A 20,682-nucleotide genomic window follows, 5' to 3' on the forward strand; every position below is an offset into this window, starting at 1 on the left:
GAAAAATCCGAGTTTGAGGGTAGTATGTGACCTTAAGCTCTTGATGGTGATTTTAAAGTTACATTCTTGATGGTTTTGATATTGTATAAAGATGAGGCTGCATTGTGGTGAAGTTTGATGTTGATTTTTGTCCCAGATTCCAGCTGAAATTTTTTAAAAATGATTTGGTGAAAGAGGTTTAGTTGTTGGTTGTTATAAAAAGGTTTACAATTGAAGTTTTAGCTTCAAGATGTGAATATTTTGTGTTAACTTCAAAATGAAGTGGCTGTCCCATATTCGTAAAACTAATTAGGTTTGTTTTATGTAGGAAAATGAAAGTGTGAGGCTTATATTTTTTGGGACAGCCGGGTATAGCTTTCATTTTCCGAAGCTATTGAATAGTATTATTGAATTTCTTAGCTTCTTTTTGGTATGAATGAAGTTAGAAATGTTTTAACTTGTATATACGTCTTATTTGGCTTAGTTGTGATGAAGGAAAGAATATGGAAAGTGAAATAGATAGATGTGATGATTTGGTTTTTCTTGTGTTTATATATAAATTGTATATGTGATTGTTTGAAAAATTTGGTGAACTGAGTGCAAGCACAAGCGACAGGGAAAAGGGGCACATCCATGGTTGACTAAGAGAGTAATAGCGTTTTTGTGACGTGTACAGGTAGTGTACGCGGGTTCTAGAGTTTAATCTCTTTAACTTCGAGACATATTGCTACATTTTATATGTTTTATCTGCTTGTGCAATAGAGATTAAATATGATTGTGTGAATGGTATAACTCAATGACATAAACGAGATATGGAAAGGTAAGATGTGGGAATTATGTTTTGAAATTGTGAATTGGTGTGATATATAATATGCAAAGTGATTTAAATAGTTATATGTGTTGGATAATGTGAAAGTTGATATGAAATAGTTGTGTTATGCTCCATTGCTTGAGTGAATCACGGGGCATAGTTGGCATGCCATAGGACAACAGTACTGCACACATATTTGATCATTCGTCTTCCAGATAACCGAAGCGATGATCCATATGATATGTTGATAGTTGATATGAGCCCTATACAGGTAATATATGACAGATGCCTTATGATAGGCTATACGAAAGATATACAACATCTGATAGTATCTCACCCAGATGTATACAAAACAGAGGCCCTCATCGGGCTACTTATAGTGTCCGTGTACCCATGTCCATCGCTAAGCATAATGTGGGGCTGAATGTGATATGAATGTGGTATCTGATTGAGAATTGATGTTTTATGACTTGGATATCTAAATAGCTTCCTAAAGCATATTGTTGATTAATGAAAGAAATTGATAGTTGTATGATATAGGTTACTTTGTGCCATATGGTTTTGATTGATAAATGATAAATGGTTGCATTTGAAAGTATCATCATGACTAATATATTGTGTTTGATGAATAATTAATTAAAATAGTTTGGAAGATATTATATAAAGTGATAGTAAACTATAATAGACTTTGAAATGAAAAATGAATAGATATTGTGTAGCATTCTAAGTTATAATTTGATATTCTGTGTACGTAATATCGATTGAAGTCTTTCGAGATTGATTTCTGGAATGCGTTTACACTACGAGCTTGTTGAAGCTCACCCTCCCTTTCTCCCCCCTCTTGCAGCGTATAGAAGCGAGTGGACTCGCTTGTTGGCAGCTGCACGTGTCAAGTCACTACCCTCCTTTTTGCTGGTAAAGTTGGAGTTTTCACGTGGCATGCTTAGGGTAGCTTTTGGTTGTAAATAGTTAGTTGTAAATGTAAGGTTGTGTATACTTATCAAACAAGTTAACATTATTTTGTTATGTATAGTATTAAATGGTTGTGTTAATAGGTTTGATTATTTATATAATAGTTTTGTGTGTTGAGTGTTTGCAAAACGAAAAAAAAAGTTATGCAGGTTAAATAGGCAGGTTTTGTTTATCGATCTGACCGAAATGTGACGTCACTTATTCGGTTAAAACTAACCGAGTAAGGGGTGTTACACCATCGGCCAAGTAGTACCCCATATGATGTGTGCGGCCGTTGGCAGTGAACTGAATGGCCGGACCGCGACCCCTGCATTGATCGGCGAATAGGGTGGACGAGTTGAGGACGTTGATGTCGTTGTTCGACCCGGCTACACCAAAGTAGGCATGCCAGATCCAAAGGCGTTAGTCAGCGACGGCTTCTAGGATCATCGTCGGGTGACTGCCCTTGTAGCCGCTAGTAAATTGGCCTCTCCAGGCCGTCGGACAGTTCTTCCACTGCCAGTGCATACAGTCGATGCTCCCTAGCATCCCAGGGAAGCCGTGCACCGTCTCGTGCATCCGCATCAGGCTTTAGCAATCATCAGCAGTCAGGCGTCGCAAATATGTGTCGCCAAAAGCCTCCACAACTAACTTACAAAATTTCTTGAGACATTCGCGGCCAGTTGTATCCCCGACGTGAAGGTACTCGTCGAACATATCCGCTGTTGTGCCGTAGGCCAACTGGCGGATCGCAACCGTGCACTTCTGCAACGGCGTAAGTCCGGGTCTGCCGATCTCGTCTTCCCGATACTGGAAGTACTCATCACGTCCCTCCAACGTGTGCACAATGCGGAGAAAAAGATCTCGGCTCATTCTAAAACATTCGGGCCCCACCTTGGATTCTCGGCAAAATAATCTGCGAACCGACGTCCATGCGCTACGTCGTGCTCGCGGGGGACATACGTCCGACGTCGTATCGGGCGAGGGACCTGCACCTCCGCCGCCGCCGCCTGCTCCCGTTGCATTTGTGCCAAGCATTCCGCCTTGGCTTCGTTAACGGCATCGAATAAGGCTCGAGTCAAGGCCCGTCTGCAGCCATCCGATGTACTCAAATTGTAGTCGTCGGGATTAATTTTTGAGACGATGAGAGAGAATAATTGAAGAGATGTGAAATTGGAGTGTGTGAAATGGTAGAGAATTGTAGTGTTTAAATAAGAAAAATTTGTGTGAGCATCGTCCGCATCGTCCATAGTGGCGGATGATGCGACGAACGATGGGTATCCTCCGCGCATCGTCCGCGGACGATGTATGGGGCACGCACGATGGTTAACCCATCGTCTGCGATGCCGCATCGTCCGCACCATTACGGATGCCCTCAAATTTCAGAACACAATCCAATCCACTTCAAATTTTTCTTCCAATTATCATCACTCACCACAAACCTTATTTAGAAATAACATTAGGCAGAATATTATCATCGCAAAACTTAATTATGTCACAGTTTGGTAGGTGTAATAATATTAGCAAACCTTATTGGGAAATAATATTAGGTGGAATCTATACATATATAAAAGGCGAGTTTTGGCCTTAATTTGAATATTTACAAAGTTTGGGTATGAACTTTAATATTTATAAATTTAAGGTACTAAGATTTGAAATATTTATGAATACAATGCGGTGTAGAATGAGAATGGACGCCTACTAGGAAAAATAAAAATAAAGGCAAATATTAATGAGAATTTCTTTGAGGTAAATTATGTAATCATTGATTCCATGTCGTTAAATTTAAAACAGTTTCCCACTAATGAAATGAGCGTTAATTTCACAGCCATTTTATTCCACTAATTAAATGAGAGTGTTAGCAGGCAGCCATTTTTTACTAATTGGTCGACCATTTTATGTATTTTTATTAATTTAGACTAATTAAATTTGATATTTAATTTTGGAAAGATTCCAAAGCCAATTAACGTTTTATTTGAAACGCTCTTGGCTAATTAATGAAAACCGTTGCACCATTTAACATCATTACTAATAGAGAATTAATGTATACAATTTAAATCCGCAGATATAACCTCTATAAATACCAATGAAAAAATCCAACCAAACAAACAAGCCACGAACGTCACCAAGTTTTGTTTTGAAATTGGCGAGTATTTTCTAGAGTTTAAGAAACTTCCTACGGCCATGAGATAGTAGTATGGAGTATTTGTATTCATCTATTTACCTTATTATTTTTTTGTATGTTTTGCTAATGTTGTAATTTTGCCAGAAGAAAAATGACGTTATAGAATTCATCTACCTCAATGATCTACAATCTAACATAACTTAACTTCATCAGTTATCAAAGTTCGGTGTATGTGTTTTTGTAAAGACCAAACCTGGACAACAAATCAAATGTTGTGAGCTTGGAATGTGTTTCCCATGATTTTATGGTATGTGTTTTAGCATTTTTATTTATTAGTATATTTTTTAACTATTTATCTAAAATCATTAATTAATATTTTTTTTATCTTGCAGAGCCTTATGATTCAAGGAACATTTTCCAAATTCATTATAAAATTAGTTTCGTGATCAAATTATGAAGGAGCAATTCTTTCTATTTGCTATTTGGACGGTTGAGATTTGTTATTGGGTTTTTGTTGAGCATTAGGATTCAAGGAACATTTCCCAAAATCATTACAAATTAGTTTCGTGATCAAATTATGGACGGAGCAATTCTTTCTATTTGTTATTTGGAGGGTTGAGATTTGTTATTGGGGTTTTGCTAGGGTGGGTTTTTTTTTTCTTCTTTCTATTATTGTCTTTTTCTCTTTTTATTTTACTTTAAAAATAATGGGAATTGGAGCAAAAATTATAGTAAAAGAATTTCTATTTCTATCCAAAATTTTATAATTGAATTTTTTACCTTTTGATATCTTATTCAGGCAAATTATCAACAGGGGACTAAAAATATACAAATAGCAAACATTTGGTGTTGGGTGTTAATTAACTTCATCATATATGTATTAAATATAAACAGATAAAATTTGGAATATCTTAAGCTAATATGGTATTCTTAAAATATCAAAATAGGTAAATTATTGATTCTATCGCTTTCATTTTATCATTTTATTTGAAAATTACTCATATTATGATCATCAAAAATGTTTTACTCAATCTGTTGTGAATTAAAAATATTAAAAATGTTGTACTACAATTTTGAATATCCTTTTTTTTTCGGTAGAACTTAAAAAATGACGGGATATAATTATGCATGGAGATAAAGCCGAGACATTTTTTACAAATATAACATGATATGATAATTTTGAATAAAATGTTGAAATGACAGTGCACATACTCAAATGCTAATTTAATGAATCCGACCAAGCATTAAAACACTTTTTTATTTATGTATTGTTAAAAGTGAGGAACTATAGTATCAGTATCAAAATATATTGTTAAAAGTGAGGAGTGTAGGGGTTAGACCGTTGCAACAACTATCTCAATAAACCAACGATGGATTTGCTAACGTTCGAGGTGACAAGTAATATAGAATTGTCATAACTAATTGGTGAATTTTATTAAATTTGTTTTGAACCACTCAAACTATATTATTAAATCATATTTATATTTAGTACCAACAAATTTATATATTTAAAATATAGATTTTTTTTAATAATAAATTTATTAAATAAATTGAAACATGTAATTTAAGATATTTTAACTTTGAGCCACAACATATATAGAGGTTGAATTAGCGTTTGTTTTTTATGCAACTATTAGTTTCTAAACTTATTTGATTATATGAGTTTTTATTATTTTAATAAATTATTAATATAATTTATGAGTTTAGAACTTGATATAATTATATTATTTCTCATTTCATAAAAGTATATCCACATTTTTGAAACAGTGCAGGTAGAAAATTGATTTAGTCGTTTGAATATTTATAAATTTTAGGCTAGATTTTAAATATTTATTAGTTATGAATCTTTTCAATATTTGTAAATAATAATTGTGTATATAATTGATAGTAACATTTTTAGTTATAAGTAACGGTCATTTGATTTGACTAAATTTACTAACTCAGATATGTAAATTTTTAAAAAAGTGTTATTGATACTTTTCGTTCTTTATAATCTTATTGTTATAGTACATACTTATTTTTTAAAATTGTAGTTATATATGTGCGCTTTTTATTTGTTTGTAGTTCATCATTTTATTTTTTTGCGAGACAATGTTGTTGTTCCCTAATATTTTATTAGCTTTTTATACTCTAGATATATAAGTCTAATAAAATAATATTGTCACTTATGTAATGGTATTTTCTCCTAAATATCTTTAATCTTATATATGCAATGATATTATCACTTATTTTATTTTATTTATTCATAGTATTTTTTCCCAAGTCGCGCATAGCGCGTGGGTTAACACTAGTTAATATTATAGGCAAGAACTAATGATGAAATCTATATATTCTAGACTTCATAACATGTTTGAGATTTTATGAATGTCTAGTTAAGACCTCATCGCATGCTTTTGACGAAAATCAATTAGTGCAAATAAGAGAAATTCATATCAAGAAACGCATGAATATAAAAAAAAGCAAGCAGGGATTCAAAACAGATAAGTTTAGTAAATAAATACATGGTCACATGGATACAAATAAAGAAACAACATGCAGGGATTCAAAACAAATTCCCAGAAGCCTTGCAACCTGGTCTTTTTGAAATCCATGGGTGGGAATGTGGAATATCATCAAATCCAACTCATCTAATCAGTTCTTGCTAATACCCCTGAAAGATAGTATAGAACATATCGAAAAACACAATAATCCTAAATATGTTTATGAGCTACCTAATAAAAAAGTCTAGCTAAATGAACTTGCCTAACCTTACAGCAGTCGAACGTTAAGGACTCGACCATGCTCTTCCATCTGTTCCTTCTGGATCTCTTGGACACACTCGAGAAGAGACGGGTTTGCACCATCGATCTCAATCATTTGAAGTGTTAATATGTGCCCAATATCATTTGGAATCTCATCTAGTTCAGCACAACGTTTGAGCACTAGGCGCTCCAGTGATAGGAACTGGTGTTTGTCAGTAAACCAATTTTTTAAATCACATTCCTCAATTAGCAAATATTCCAGACTAACAAAACGTTCTTCTCCATCCTCCTCATCACTCTCTTCAAAAGTGTCCCATGTATGGCCTTCAAATGCATGATCTTTCAATTTGAGCACTTGAAGATGGGGCAAAGCTGCAATAGCCTTCATATCTTCCCATGGAAATCGCCAACCACTCAACTTTAACTTTTTCAGTGTCTTTGGAAAAACAGGCTTAGCTTTTAGATGAAAATGAGAATCTTTCTTCACAACTAGTGCCAGCTTCTCAAGTTGAGACATAAGAACGAGATTGTGGAGCTGATAGTCTTCTTGATATATGTCTCCAAAATAAGTGATTGCTAGCTTTTGCACATTGCAAATCATTTTCATCATCTCTTCTGTACATATCAGCTTCTTCACCACAGAAAGAGAGATCAGCTTCTTCGGAGTAGAAGAAGAAGCTGCTTCTTCTGGATCTGGCAAGAGATCGAAAAAGGATACAAGATGAGTCAAAAGTGGCAACATCCAGATCTCCAACGGTAGATATACCTCATCCATTGAGAAGCGCCTCAATCTCTTGCTCGGACGAATAATCAAAGATCGGAGATTATGAAGTTTTGATATGGCTGATGGAACCTCCATTGGACATCCGAAAGCGAGGTACCTCAAGTGAAAGAGGTCGAACACTGAAGCAGGGAGTGGGTAGGCATCCGTATCCACCACATCCAACACCCTCAGCAATTTGAACTTGCGCAGACCGCGTAATGAGCTTTGATTAGGTCGGAAGCTTATAACAGAACGCAGCGTTGAGGCATACGCTCTTGCAACCTCCCTCAGATCAAGATGAGAATTACTGAGTCGCCGCTCATAATTCTCATCTATCGCCTGAATATTGCACAAGTCACGTAGCAAACCATGGACAGTGTAACTTTTGATTTTGCCATTGGACTTGATGGCCTTAACGAAAATCAGGTTTTGCCTCTCAAGCTCAATCAAATCTTTTTCAGCCTCCACTTGATCTTCCACAAATCCTTCAGCCATCCATAACTTGATAAGCATGGAGACTCGAATTTCGTAAGCTTCAGGGAAGCCACACATGTACAAGAAACAAGGCCTCAAATAACGAGGCAAGTGAATATAGCTCAATAACATTCTCTTCTGGAACTCTGCATCTTCCACGATAAATGAACGTATGTTTTGAGCAACTTCTTTCCATGAGGATTTAGTCTGGTTTCTTTGAGACAATTTAGCTGCAACTACAACAATTGCAAGGGGAAGCCCCTTACAACCTTTTGCAATATCCTTTCCAATCTTCTCCAACTCCGATGGACATTCTTTGTGACAAGGAAACACCTTTTGCTTGAGCAGACACCAACTTTGATGGTCTAACAAGAGAGGCAGAGTGTAAGAATACATGGCATGGCGACGGTGGGTAGAATTAACCACTTCCTCAATCCTTGTGGTTATGATAATCCGACTCCCATCACGCTTGTTTGGGTCTCCAAATCCCTTCGTTATGTCTAGCCAAGCCTTTGCACTCCATAGATCATCCAACACTATCAAGTACTTCTTCAACGTCAAGATTCTGTGTAATTTGTCTTCCACTGTGTCACCAACGTTGACAAATCCTTGTTCGACTTGTTTCTCCAGGGAATATAGGAGCTCTCCAAAAATATTTTCGGCTTTATAATCCTGTGACACATTAATCCAGGCACGAATCGGAAATTTGTTGGAAATTTCATCATCGTGATAAACAGCTCTGGCAAGAGTAGTCTTCCCAATACCGCCCATCCCCGTGATTGGGATGATCTGGCGTGCAAGTGTTCCTCTGCAGAGCAGACCTCTTATTTTCTTGATATGCTCCTCCAGACCAACCGTCACAGTATCTATAACGGGTGTGGGACTCTGGAATGATGTGGACTGCGCTGCTGGACGGTCACCTTGCTGCACTATTTCCACCTCTTGAGCAATGGAGTTGATCTCCTTCATCGCATTTTTCAGCTCACCTAAATCATACAGAATAATATCTGTGCATTCAACAACTGCCTTGGATCTCATGAGATGCTCGTACATCAAGTGCTCCATGACATCTTCAGCTCGATTTGCGGCATCCCTGATTCGAGTTTCCAAGCTCATGGCTTCTTCCTCTTTAGAGCCCTCGAGGAAGCCTCGGAGGAGAGCTATTTTTTGGCTAAGCGATTCGATCGCTTGCTTCCCATCATCAGAAATAGGATACGGTTCATCTTGACTAAGGAGTCGATGTATTGTTTGGGCGAGTGAATCAACAACAGCATAGGCCATATCTGGCCAAGAACAACTTCTGTTTTTGGCGAGGAGGTAAATCTAGATTCAAGTAGTTTGAAACAAGAAAATGAAATGTTGGGGTATTGACGAGTAAGGTATTCTAAGTCATCAAAAATAAGGAGAGAGAACATGTAATTAGTCAACCATGTGAGGTAAATAGAGTGGTAAAAGAGAAATAACTATCATATTTACTACCTCTTCTTGGAATAAAAGGTAAAAAGTAAAAAGTATTTTTGAGAAATAACTACCATTATTCAAGGAAAGAGGAATTTAAGAAGATATATTTACCTCTTCTTGAACAAAAGGTAAAAAGTTAGTATTTTTATTTGCCTTTTTCATTTACCTTCTTCTCTTGGAGTTCATTACTTTTTGAGAAAATATAATTAATATACCTTCTCAATCTTATATTTTTCCCTTGAAGATGCTCTTATACATACCATATTATTTTATGTAAAAAATATAAATATTTTAATTTTATAATTTATGAATATATTAGTGTGTATGGATGTGTTATATTGCTAAGTATTTAAGTTACTAACTCTGCTAACTCATCACTACAGTTTATTAAATATGTCAACATATAGTATCAACACATTATATTAAAGTTCTACAAAATTATGTGTTGACATTTTTAATACACTGCAGTGATGAGTTAACAAGTAAACAATTGATCACACTAAGAGGATCTTAGTGTGTATATGTATGTCACAACATCCCTTTCTATGCTTGAATGCACAGCAGCGGATCCAAATAACATTCACGTGAACACCATCCAGTCAAGTGAGATGATACCTAATCATAATCAGATTAATGACTGGTTGAATGTGCTGACCCTTAATTTTAGGCTGACTCCGATTTCTTTAATGACAAGTTGGATAAGTTTTTTATATGCTCAATTTATAAGTAAACTTTGTCAGATTAATTTCTGAATAAATAATGATTCCGAATAAAAAATTAGTAATTGTTTAAGTAAGAAATGGATTACTATGCATTTTTAACAACTGTCATCGAATTTTGTGAGTACTTCGCCTGCTAAATCAAGAATCGGATTCCTCCAAAAGCTCCCAAAGGAGGCCAACAAACAAAATAAGGATGAGTGTTAGCACTGAAATTAGTAAATCTTCTTAACTAATTTCACAGTCTATCCAGATGAACGAAGCACTACCATAATTAATTTTAACTATGATAAATTTGTATTCACTAAAACTTTTTGAATCTTGATTGAATAATAACATGTTTTAACAAGATTTAATTTAGGCGGATTAAATTAACAAGTTTTTGTAATTAAGATAAATCTCCATAATTGTAACACATTACTAACTATCGGAAGTTGATTGAATCGTGCATGATTTCCCAAACGACATTTTCTGAAAATATTCATGGAAACAACTCTGTATTTAACGAATTCATTATGCGTTGATTAATTTTAGAAAAATATGCACTACAATAAAACGCTCATTAGTTTTGGAATTAATGACAGCGGCCGATAGCTCAAGATTAGTCACTAATTAGTGACAGATTAGTCCGTCACTAACACGAAAGTTATCATGGCAACCACCTACGTTTTCGTTATTGAGTAGGTTAGTAACTTTAGTGACGGAAAAATCCGTCACTTTTATGTTTTACTGACATTTTTTATTGACGGATCTGTCGGTATTTAATCTGTCACTAACTGTGTTAAGTGAGAAATTTTGCTGATTAGTGATGGACCGTCACTAATAGCGAGTTTTTTTTTTTTTTTTTTTTTAGCGATGGATTCCAAATTTAAACTTCTTGATAAAAAAAAACACAGCCATGTATAATCATGTTATGAATTTTAAATCTATAGATTCAAAGCCATGTGAAAGGAAGGCAAGCTGTTATTTCAAATTAATTCATTGTTTCACATAAGAAGCAGCCTCCACATTTCCTCACGAGTCATGAATGCACCTGGCCTTTCTCAATAAATTATTTAAAGATTTTCGAGAACATAATTTAATCGAAAGTGTACGCTACGTATTTAATGCCGACGGCGCTTCTTATGGAAAACAAAAAAATTATTTATTATATCGTCTCCGTAAATTGGGCATCGTAGAAAATGACATCACCTCAGATTTAAACAAGTTCATTACATCACTGGCTAATTAAGATTGAGTACGTTCACCGCCCAATCCTGTAGTAGTATTATTCAACCAATCATGTCTTATTACTCAAACCAAACTTCATAAGTATTATTGCTATATTTTCATTAAATTCAACTTTATACATATGACTTTAGAACTTATCTTATAAGATTGTACTTTCAATTTTTTTGGAATCTCTATTTCATGATGAATCAGTCTTGCATATAGTATATAATTGTAGGGTATAATTGTAAAGTGGTACTATGAAAACAAATCCAACTTGTTATTAGAGAAATGGAATTGATTCCTAAGATTAGGCATCACAACTGGCTTTTCACGTTCACAAACGAAAAAAATGAGTTAAAAAAGACCATTGATAAAGCCACTTGCAGAGCTGAATATGGTAAATCTATATATAGACTGATTTTTCATTTTTGTTTTAAAAAAATTTGTTGCGTTACATTGACACTTATCTTCAATCCCGAATTTGTAGTGATACGACCATTCTAATTTCTAAGTGATAGCAGGGAAGGTTACATTTGTAGGTGCATTTAAATACAGACCATTTGCAGAGTTGAAATTGGTACATCTTTAGACTGATTAGTTATGTGTTAAAATCATAATTTTGTAAGATTAGTTTTCAAATGAAAATATAATGAATTAATTTATTTTATGGAAAGAGGAATGACGCTTCTATAATGGTTAATGTAAATTAGGGGTTTGGTCGAGACAAATTGAGATGAATACCGTCAATTTTAAGCATAATGAACTCAACAAACTGATTAATTAACAATTTTAAATTTTTTTTATTTCAAAATTAGATTTCTAGATATATTTTAATATTAACTATTAAAACTTTATACTCCATTATCCCAAAAGTATAGTAAACACACAAACTGATCATTAGGCCGTGACGTTGAACTAATTTAAGCATAATTATGTATAATAAAGTTTGTATTCAAGCTTTAAATCCTTCAAAAAACATTATTATCATAAGTTTGACATTTTTATGTTTTGACAGCCTAGCTACCATGACTGAAATCCAGATTTTATAAATAATCTAAAACAGATTAATAAAAACTTTTGGTGTTTTTAGTTGATAATGACTTCTTAAGTAAAATAACAATTGTAGGACCACATTACATATTAAACCACCGGCAGTCCGGGAATTTAAAAAAAAAATTAAGAATCATTTTCAACTCTTATATCAAAAGATCTATAATGGCATCGTTTTGCAAGTCTTGTGCAAATTTAAAGTGACTTTTTCAATATCGTGGTTGACTTTTTTTAGTATCGCAGGCTGGAAATTAATGTACTCCTGGTCACCAATAATTGTCTTTTTTCTATTTTTCATCCGTCAATTAATAAATGTATTATTTGATTTTTCGCATTTTTGGTAATGGCCCTATATTCCATTATTTTTATTTCACTCACATTTTAATATATAAAATTAATATATAAAAGTAGAATCCACCTTTTATTAACATTTTCCACCCACTTTCTAACACATTTGTTCAAACTAGTGCCCAAACAAATTTGGCTTTGTATTGATGAGTAGAGGGAGTAATTAGTAAATCACAAGTGGAGACCATTCTTCATTTCTTCATAAATGATGGCTACTTTCATCTCCTGCAAATAAAAAGATAAGAGGCAAAAGAGAGAGAGAGATGGCGGACGCAGCTATGGAGTTCGTGGTGAACAACCTGAAGGAGCTCGTGCTGCACGAAACCCATCTAATGAATGAGACGGAGGGAAACGTGGACAAGTTGGTGAGCGATCTCCTCCACCTCCAAGCCTTCCTCAAGGACACAGTGAAGATGCGGGAATGGAATGCGCGGATAAAGCTGATGCGGAAGGAGATTCACGATGTCATTTACGATGTCGAAGATATCATTGGGCATACATGGCAAAGAACAAAGTGTCAGGGCGGAATAGTCGTTTCTACACAAAATTGCTGAGTAAGCACCAAAGCGAGCTCAATCTCCACAGCATTAGGCAGAAGGTGGAGGCTATCAGCGGCCGAGTCCAACACTTGAGGAATGAAATCAACATCACCACCAATGAGGAAAATGAAAAGGAAATACTCATCAGCAGCCGAGTCCAACAGTTGATGAAAGAAATCAACCTCACCACCAATGAGGAACACGAAAAGGAAACACTCCTTCCTAAGGTTACCTTTCTACCCTCTCATATTCATATGCTACTAGTACTACTACTCTAGTAACTAAGAGATGTTTTAATATGATTAGAAAAACAATTAAATGATCAAGATTGGTGTTCTACTCTTTATGAAATATGCAAAATTATTACTAGTATAAATTTAATTATAACTTGCCCAGTCATCGTTGTGTGCAACATCCTACTACACTATTTTGTACGAGGGCGTTGCATGCCACAACTAGCACGAATAGTCGCCATTAGTACCAGGACTGCAAACTAGCTACTATTCTTAACCGATATGGGACATTATCGTCAGTAACATTCATCATCATCTTTCTCTTCTCTTCAAATTTATATTTTTGCTCGAATTAACATAATTTTGATATAATATCCCATCTTTTCTTCGTTTCATAGCGAGTGAGCATCGTTCATGCACAATGTCATGTATCCTTAGGACTTGTTTGATTGTAAAGAAAATGCTGGAAAAGGTAATACTCCATAATATAACAACTTTTAAGTGTTTGATTGTGTTGTTACAACTATCACTAGGCGTCTAGGCCCACATAATTGAAACTGGATTGAAGTGTTCAGTTTTCATGAAATAATACTCCCTGTTTTCACTGCTTGTGTTCTGACAAAAAAGCCCTCACAAATATGGCATGATTCCAGATTCGAATATAATTCAATTAAACCTCTCTTTCTCTCTCCTCACGTTAATGCCGGATTCAACTCAATCAACCTCCAAACACTTCTAGACCTAGGGTTCATTTTTTAGAACTTAGAAAGCATTAATTTCTTCCTACATCTGTTTGAACTCTAAAGTAAACTTTTCAAACAGCCTCGACCACCAAGAAAGGACAAGAATGTGGTGGGCTTTGCAGATGTGACCGAACGCCTCATAAGCCGTCTGACTCGAGAAGCCGACGGTCTTGATGTCATTTCTCTAACTGGTATGTTTGGGCTAGGCAAGACGACACTGGCATGGAAGATTTATAATGATCCTGAAATCATGTTAAAGTTCCCGACCCGCATATGGCTTACTGTTTCTGCAAAGTTCATTGAGAAAGATATCTTTTTACGCATCCTCGGCCATTTAACTACTCTAGACACCGACATGCGCGCCAAAGATGGAGAGGAACTAGCTGAAATTGTATCCAAAAATCTCCAGATGGGCACTTTCCTACTAGTGATGGATGATGTATGGAGCGTACATGCTTGGGAACAACTTAAAAAGGCTCTCCCGTTACAAGAAAACAAAAGTAAAGTCTTGATCACCAGTCGTGAAGAGACTGTGGGAAGGACTGCTAGTAAGCCAAGACCTTTCGTGCCATTGCGTCCCTTTGAGCCAGAAGAAAGCTGGGAGCTGTTTCGGTTGGAGGCTCTGGGCAAGCTCGAATGCCCTCCTCAACTGGTAAGAGTCGGGCAAAAAATTGCATACGATTGTGATGGACTGCCACTTGCAATAGTCGTCATAGGAGGCATCCTTTACGAGTTATCAAAATCAAATAGTAATTTGATTATGACTAAAAGGATCTGGATTAAAGTGTCGGAAGATGTGAATTCATATCTCAGTGAGAAGGACCCGCAAAAACGCATTACAAAATTCATATCTTTGAGTTATGAGAGTCTACCTCACTATCTGCGACCTTGCTTTCTCTATCTGGGGTTGTTCCCAGAAGACTATGAGATTTCAGCTTCAAAATTGATCCGCCTGTGGATTGGAGAAGGGTTCATACAACAGAAGGATGCACGTATTCCGTTGGAGGAGGTTGGACAAAATTATTTGGAGGATCTCATTAGTAAGAACTTAGTCAAAACTATCAAGTTTAGAGCTGATGGTAATGTTAAAACATTCCAGATTCATGATACCTTGCGTGATTTCTGCCGCACAGAAGCTGCAATTGAAAACTTTCTCCAAGAGATCAGACTCAACGAAAAAGGAGAGTGTGAGCCTCAAATCTCTGAGAGGTGCCGCCGTCTTTCTATTCATTCCGATTGCAAGCTATATTTCTCATCAAAATCTCTAACTCCTCGTGCCCGCTCATTTGTTTGTTTCTCCAAGGAGCCCGATGATGACCTGTCTGCGAAAGACATCACAAACTTCATTAAAGCCTTTAAGTTTCTCAGAGTTTTTGAGGTTCAAGCCTTGACATTGAAGGATATTGATTCTGACATCTACAATTTGATCCATATGAGGTACATTGCCTTGTCCATCACCTTGGATATGCTTTCTCCACATTTCGACAAGATGTGCAACATGCAAACTCTTATCATCAACACCACTTCTCCTACCCTTAATGTTAAAGCCAACATATGGAATATGAAGCACTTGAGGTATTTCAAGACAAATGCCTCTGCAACATTTGATAGTGTGAGGAAGATGAGATATCTGCGAAAGCTGAAGCTAGTAAACGACAATGCACAAGAAACGGAGCGACTGAATTGCCTACCAAAAGTTGATCAATTCCCATCTGGACTTACACGCCTCACACTGTGCTCGACTTCCCTCAAATGGGAAGAAATCTCTATTCTCACATCGCTCCAGAAGCTTGAGGTGCTCAAGCTAAAAAATCAAGCATTTACCGGGATCGCCTGGGAGTTAGAAGATGAGGTTGAAGGTTTTCCATCGCTTCAATTCCTGTTCATTGAAGAGACAGATTTAGCTTTCTGGGAGGCTAAATCTCATCACTTCCCCAAGCTTAGAAGCCTTGTGCTCAAGCACTGTTACAAACTTCGTGTAATTCCAGTTGATCTGGCTAAATTACAGAGCTTCAAGATGTTGGATTTGACTGTATGCGTAGATGCAATTGACGCTGCCAGGAATATTGCTGCTGAAAAGGAAATGATATTTGGCATAGGCTCTGAATTCATGCTCTCCATCTTTCCTCCTCCTCTTCCTCCTCCTCGTATATGATCAAGATTTATTTATCATTGCCAGGTGAGTTATCTTTCAAATGCATACTCCAACTTAATATTTTTATAATTTCATGTTAATTAATTTCAACTCTGAAAGGAAAACGATTCAGCTACTTTGGGACTGGGGGAATATAGTACTCCCTCCGTTTCCTAAAAATAGGAACGTTGGAAATGACACGAATTTTAATGCAAAATTAGTAAAGTAAGAGAGAGAGGGAGAACAAATAAATAAAGTAAGAGAGAGATGGAGAAAAAATGGATAAAGTAAGAGGCGGAAGAGAAAAAAATTGTGGAATTAGTGTTATTGGATTGTGGGGGTACATTTCCTAAAATGTAGAGTTTTTATTTTCAGGAAACGGACCAAAAATGAAAGAATTTCTATCTTTCGATATTAGGAAATAGGACCATAATTGACAATTTTTTTGTCTCATAAACTCTGTTTCAATGATTAATAGTTTGCATTAATTTGCAGGGACTGATGCAGGCTGGCTGGCTTGAAAAACTGTTGCACATCAATTTGTTGTTGGCATTGTTATCTTGAACTGTTTTTCCCTTCTTCAAATAATCGAGCATGTTCGCTCGGATTGTAATAAATGCTGCACTTGATTCGGTTTATATGTTGAACTGCAAAACATCGCTTTGTTGTGTTATTTGATTGTTCAGTATGGGATCTCAGTTCGTTCATTGTGACAGATGAGATCAAATAATTTATCGTTACATATTACTCCCTCCGTTCCCGAATACTTGACACGGTTTGACCCGGCATGGGTTTTAAGAAATGTAATGGAAAGTGTGTTGAAAAAGTTGGTGGGATGTGGGTCCTACTTTTAAAGTATTAGTTTTATAATAAAATTTGAGTAGGAATGAGTTAGTGGAATATGAGGTTCACTACCAATAATGGTAAAAGTGAAGTGTGTCAAATTTTCAGGGACTGGCCGAAATAGTAAAATGTGTCAAAATTTGGGTGATGGAGGTAGTAATTTGTATGGTGTTCATTGAGCACATTCTGAACAATTCTTATTTGTAGCTATGTATATTGTCTTGACTTAATCCCTCTTGTGATTGTTCTGTTGTTTGCAATTAGTATTATGCTAAAAGTTGGTTGTTTGTGTTGTTTTAGTTGTTGATTTATTTACACTCTGCTTTCTTTGAAGTGCCTTATTTTTCCATGGAAAATGGTAAAACACAAAAGATCTAATTTCATGACTATGCTTGGAAAACTCCAACTTTTACCAATCTAAGACTTATTCATATCATAGAATTCAATTCCAAAGCCAAACCATAAAAACTAAATCAAAATCAAGTGATTCCACACTTCTTATATTCGCCCCTTGCCAAATTATCAAATAGACTTGATTTTAACTTTATTTATTGCTCAATCCACATTCATATCCACCAAATAACATTTATCGAGTTCAATTTAACTAGGTTTCGGCCCCTTCAAGATATTCAACCAAGGGCTTCGATCCCATTTCCATTGCTAACTCAATTCGTGTCCAATCATAGAAATTGGCATAATTCGAGCTTAGTTAGACCCAAAAAAAAAAAAAAAAAAAAGAAAAAAAAAAGCAAAAAGCCATTAATTATAAAAGAGTGATTGTTCGGCCATTTATGGTTGGGTTTCTTCTACTTTAATACTCAAATTCCATTATGGAGTGAGAGAAACAATATATACTTACCTTACATTCAGAAAGAAGTAAACTTGCTTGAAATTGAGCTTGAATCTTCAAGCTTTGAGATTTCACTACGTGGACTGATCGAGTGAAATAATTAGAGAAAATGGAATGGTTTATTATTTCCAATGTCTGAGTTTAGGTGGGCCTCTTCTTATTAATTGCTTTTATCATTTTTTAACTTAGGCCCACAAACCATAACATAAAGGTCCAACTAGTATTAGACTTGGGTATTCCCCATGAATAATATATGCATAATCTATATCTATATCCTTAAATTGGTGTATTTAATAAACAAATTGACGTAAGTGTATTAAGTGTATACATGAAATATATATTTAATTAAAAATAAAATATAATATGCAATTACCATTTCAACCCTACTATATATGATAATGTCATAATGTCAAAAAATTATTTCCCTAAATTAATTACCAGTATTCATGGCAAAATCATTTCCCTAAAATTAATTATCATGGCAAAACATAACCATTTGGATAGTTTACAATATTCGATGTCAAGTTGATTTGATTATTCCCTAAACAAAAAGTTTTGATTATTCACATAATACAATGCTGAGATCAATCATACCCTACCACATGACGATTACATGGCATGCAATTCAATCATATAATATTTTGAAATTTTGAAATAGCAAAATTGCAGCTTGGCATATGATTTTTTTTTACAATATTGATAGTATATTATTCATTGGTAGTTATGTTCATAATTTTTAGCGATGGAGGAAGTAAAATTTAACCTGATAAACTCGGCCAAATGTACCTACAAAACTAATTTATTATATTCGGTCTAACTACTAATTTAAAACGCTTGTTGTTTATAATTAAAATTACTTTTTTTTATAAATGGTGGTAATTATTTAAATAGGCAACCACTATTTAATTTGGATGCTGGACTGAAACTGTACATTACCAACTAAGCTAACCCAAAGACTTTACTGGCTTTTAAATATAGTACTATTTCATTTAACAAGATAAACTCAACTATGCTAACCCGAAGACTTTACTAGTCTTTAAATAATAATATTTCATAAACTCAACTAATTAGCTAACCCAAAGACTTTATTGGTCTTTAAATAATACTCCATTTAATAAATTTTAACAAGATAAACTCAACTATGCTAACCCAGAGACTTTACTAGTCTTTATATAATACTATTCCATAAACTCAACTAAGCTAACCCAAAGACTTTATTGGTCTTTAAATAATACTCCATTTAATAAATTTTAACAAGATAAACTCAAGTACTCAACTATGCTACCCAAAGACTTTAGTCTTAAAATAATAGTACTAGTATTCCATAAATTTTACCAAAATAAACTCAACTAAGCAAACCCAAAGAGTTTACTAGTCTTTAAATAATAGTATTCCCATAATGTGCGTCATTTTGGTTGTTACTACTTCCTTTGTTCTAAATAAATAATAGGAATAATAATGCAGTTCCATCACCCGCTAATATTATTTTAGCTATGCCTTTTAACTTTTTGTCATACAATATCAATTTCACATTAAAACATATAATATTATGTTCACTAGGGGTGGGTTATATTGCTAACTATTTAAATTGCTAACTTTGCTAACTCATCAATGCAGTGTATTAAAAATGTCAACACGGTGACATTAAAATGTCAACACATAATATCAATACATTATATTGAAGTTCAACAAAATCATGTATTGACATTTTAATGTCATTGTGTTGACATTTTTAATACATTGCGTTGATGAGTTAGCAAGTTAGCAACTTAAGAAAATTAGCAATTGATCACACCTCATGTTCACTATTTTTAGTTTTTTACTAACTTTTCCTTATATATATTTAGCCATTGAGGTGGCATCCCACGTTTCTAAAGTCAACGGTCCCTTACATTGCGCATCTAATTACGTTATGCCTTACATTGCGCATCTAATTACGTCACGTACTCCATCCGTCTTATAATAGATGTCTTTCTTTTTAGTTTGTCTCACAAAAAATGCCGTATTTTCTTTTTTGAAAAAAGTTCTTTGTCACATTAATATAAATATTTTCTCTCCACTATACACACAAAACAACTTCTCCAAAAATTATGTATCGATCCCCGAGTGTGCCATCAATTATGGGACGGAGGGAGTATGTAAAAAAGTTAACATTTCACAAACTGTCTTGTGTATAATATTACAATTTACACCTACTATAATTATTTTTGTGTGTTAAACCATATCCAACCATACACCAAAAATGAGTTTTGGTGTAGAAATCTTCTCCAACCTACACCAAACTCAAACCCCAAAATGGGTTTATTTTGTGAAACAACACCATAATTGGTGTTACTGCAAAAGTTTTGTGAGACAAAAATCCGAAAATGGTGTAAATCTTGAATTTAGTGTAAATGGTTAGAGTAAAATTATTTTTTTATGTAATATATACACAAAAATATATTTAAATTTGGTGTAAATGATTGAAAATGACATTACCATTAGTTATCGTGGAAATCCTAAACAATCTCATGTCATCGTTAATAAACAACGGGGTCAAATATTGATTTTTCCATTACGTCAATATCATGTTATATTTGTACATGCTTATTTAATTATCATTAATTTCATTAGGAAAAAAAAAAATTATACTAGCTTTATAGCAACAAATAAGAGTCTTAAATTAATTAAGTCATTTCTATTTTTTTATTAAAAAAAAACTTCTAT

The 20,682-nt window shown here is 34.6% G+C and overlaps 1 protein-coding gene and 1 pseudogene across 2 annotated transcripts; one reads left to right on the forward strand and one right to left on the reverse strand.

The window, feature by feature from the left end:
* Window positions 1-6,336: 6,336 nt before the first annotated feature.
* Window positions 6,337-9,218, reverse strand: LOC125215073 (putative late blight resistance protein homolog R1B-14). Its single transcript, XM_048116380.1, has 2 exons — window positions 6,614-9,218; window positions 6,337-6,516 (listed from the first exon to the last, which is right to left on the reverse strand). The coding sequence occupies exon 1, from the start codon at window positions 9,123-9,125 to the stop codon at window positions 6,615-6,617; it is 2,511 nt and encodes an 836-aa protein (XP_047972337.1). The 5' UTR covers window positions 9,126-9,218; the 3' UTR covers window positions 6,337-6,516; window position 6,614.
* Window positions 9,219-12,780: 3,562 nt separating this feature from the next.
* On the forward strand, window positions 12,781-17,025 carry LOC125215074 (putative late blight resistance protein homolog R1B-16; annotated as a pseudogene). Its single transcript, XR_016136664.1, has 3 exons — window positions 12,781-13,400; window positions 14,229-16,328; window positions 16,779-17,025. The product of XR_016136664.1 is annotated as a putative late blight resistance protein homolog R1B-16 (transcript).
* The last annotated feature ends 3,657 nt before the right edge of the window (window positions 17,026-20,682 follow it).

The sequence above is a fragment of the Salvia hispanica genome, chromosome 3 (assembly GCF_029641045.1).
Source record: "Salvia hispanica isolate PSC_SH4W2 chromosome 3, Shi_PSC_v1, whole genome shotgun sequence".
Classification (NCBI taxonomy): Eukaryota; Viridiplantae; Streptophyta; class Magnoliopsida; order Lamiales; family Lamiaceae; genus Salvia; species Salvia hispanica.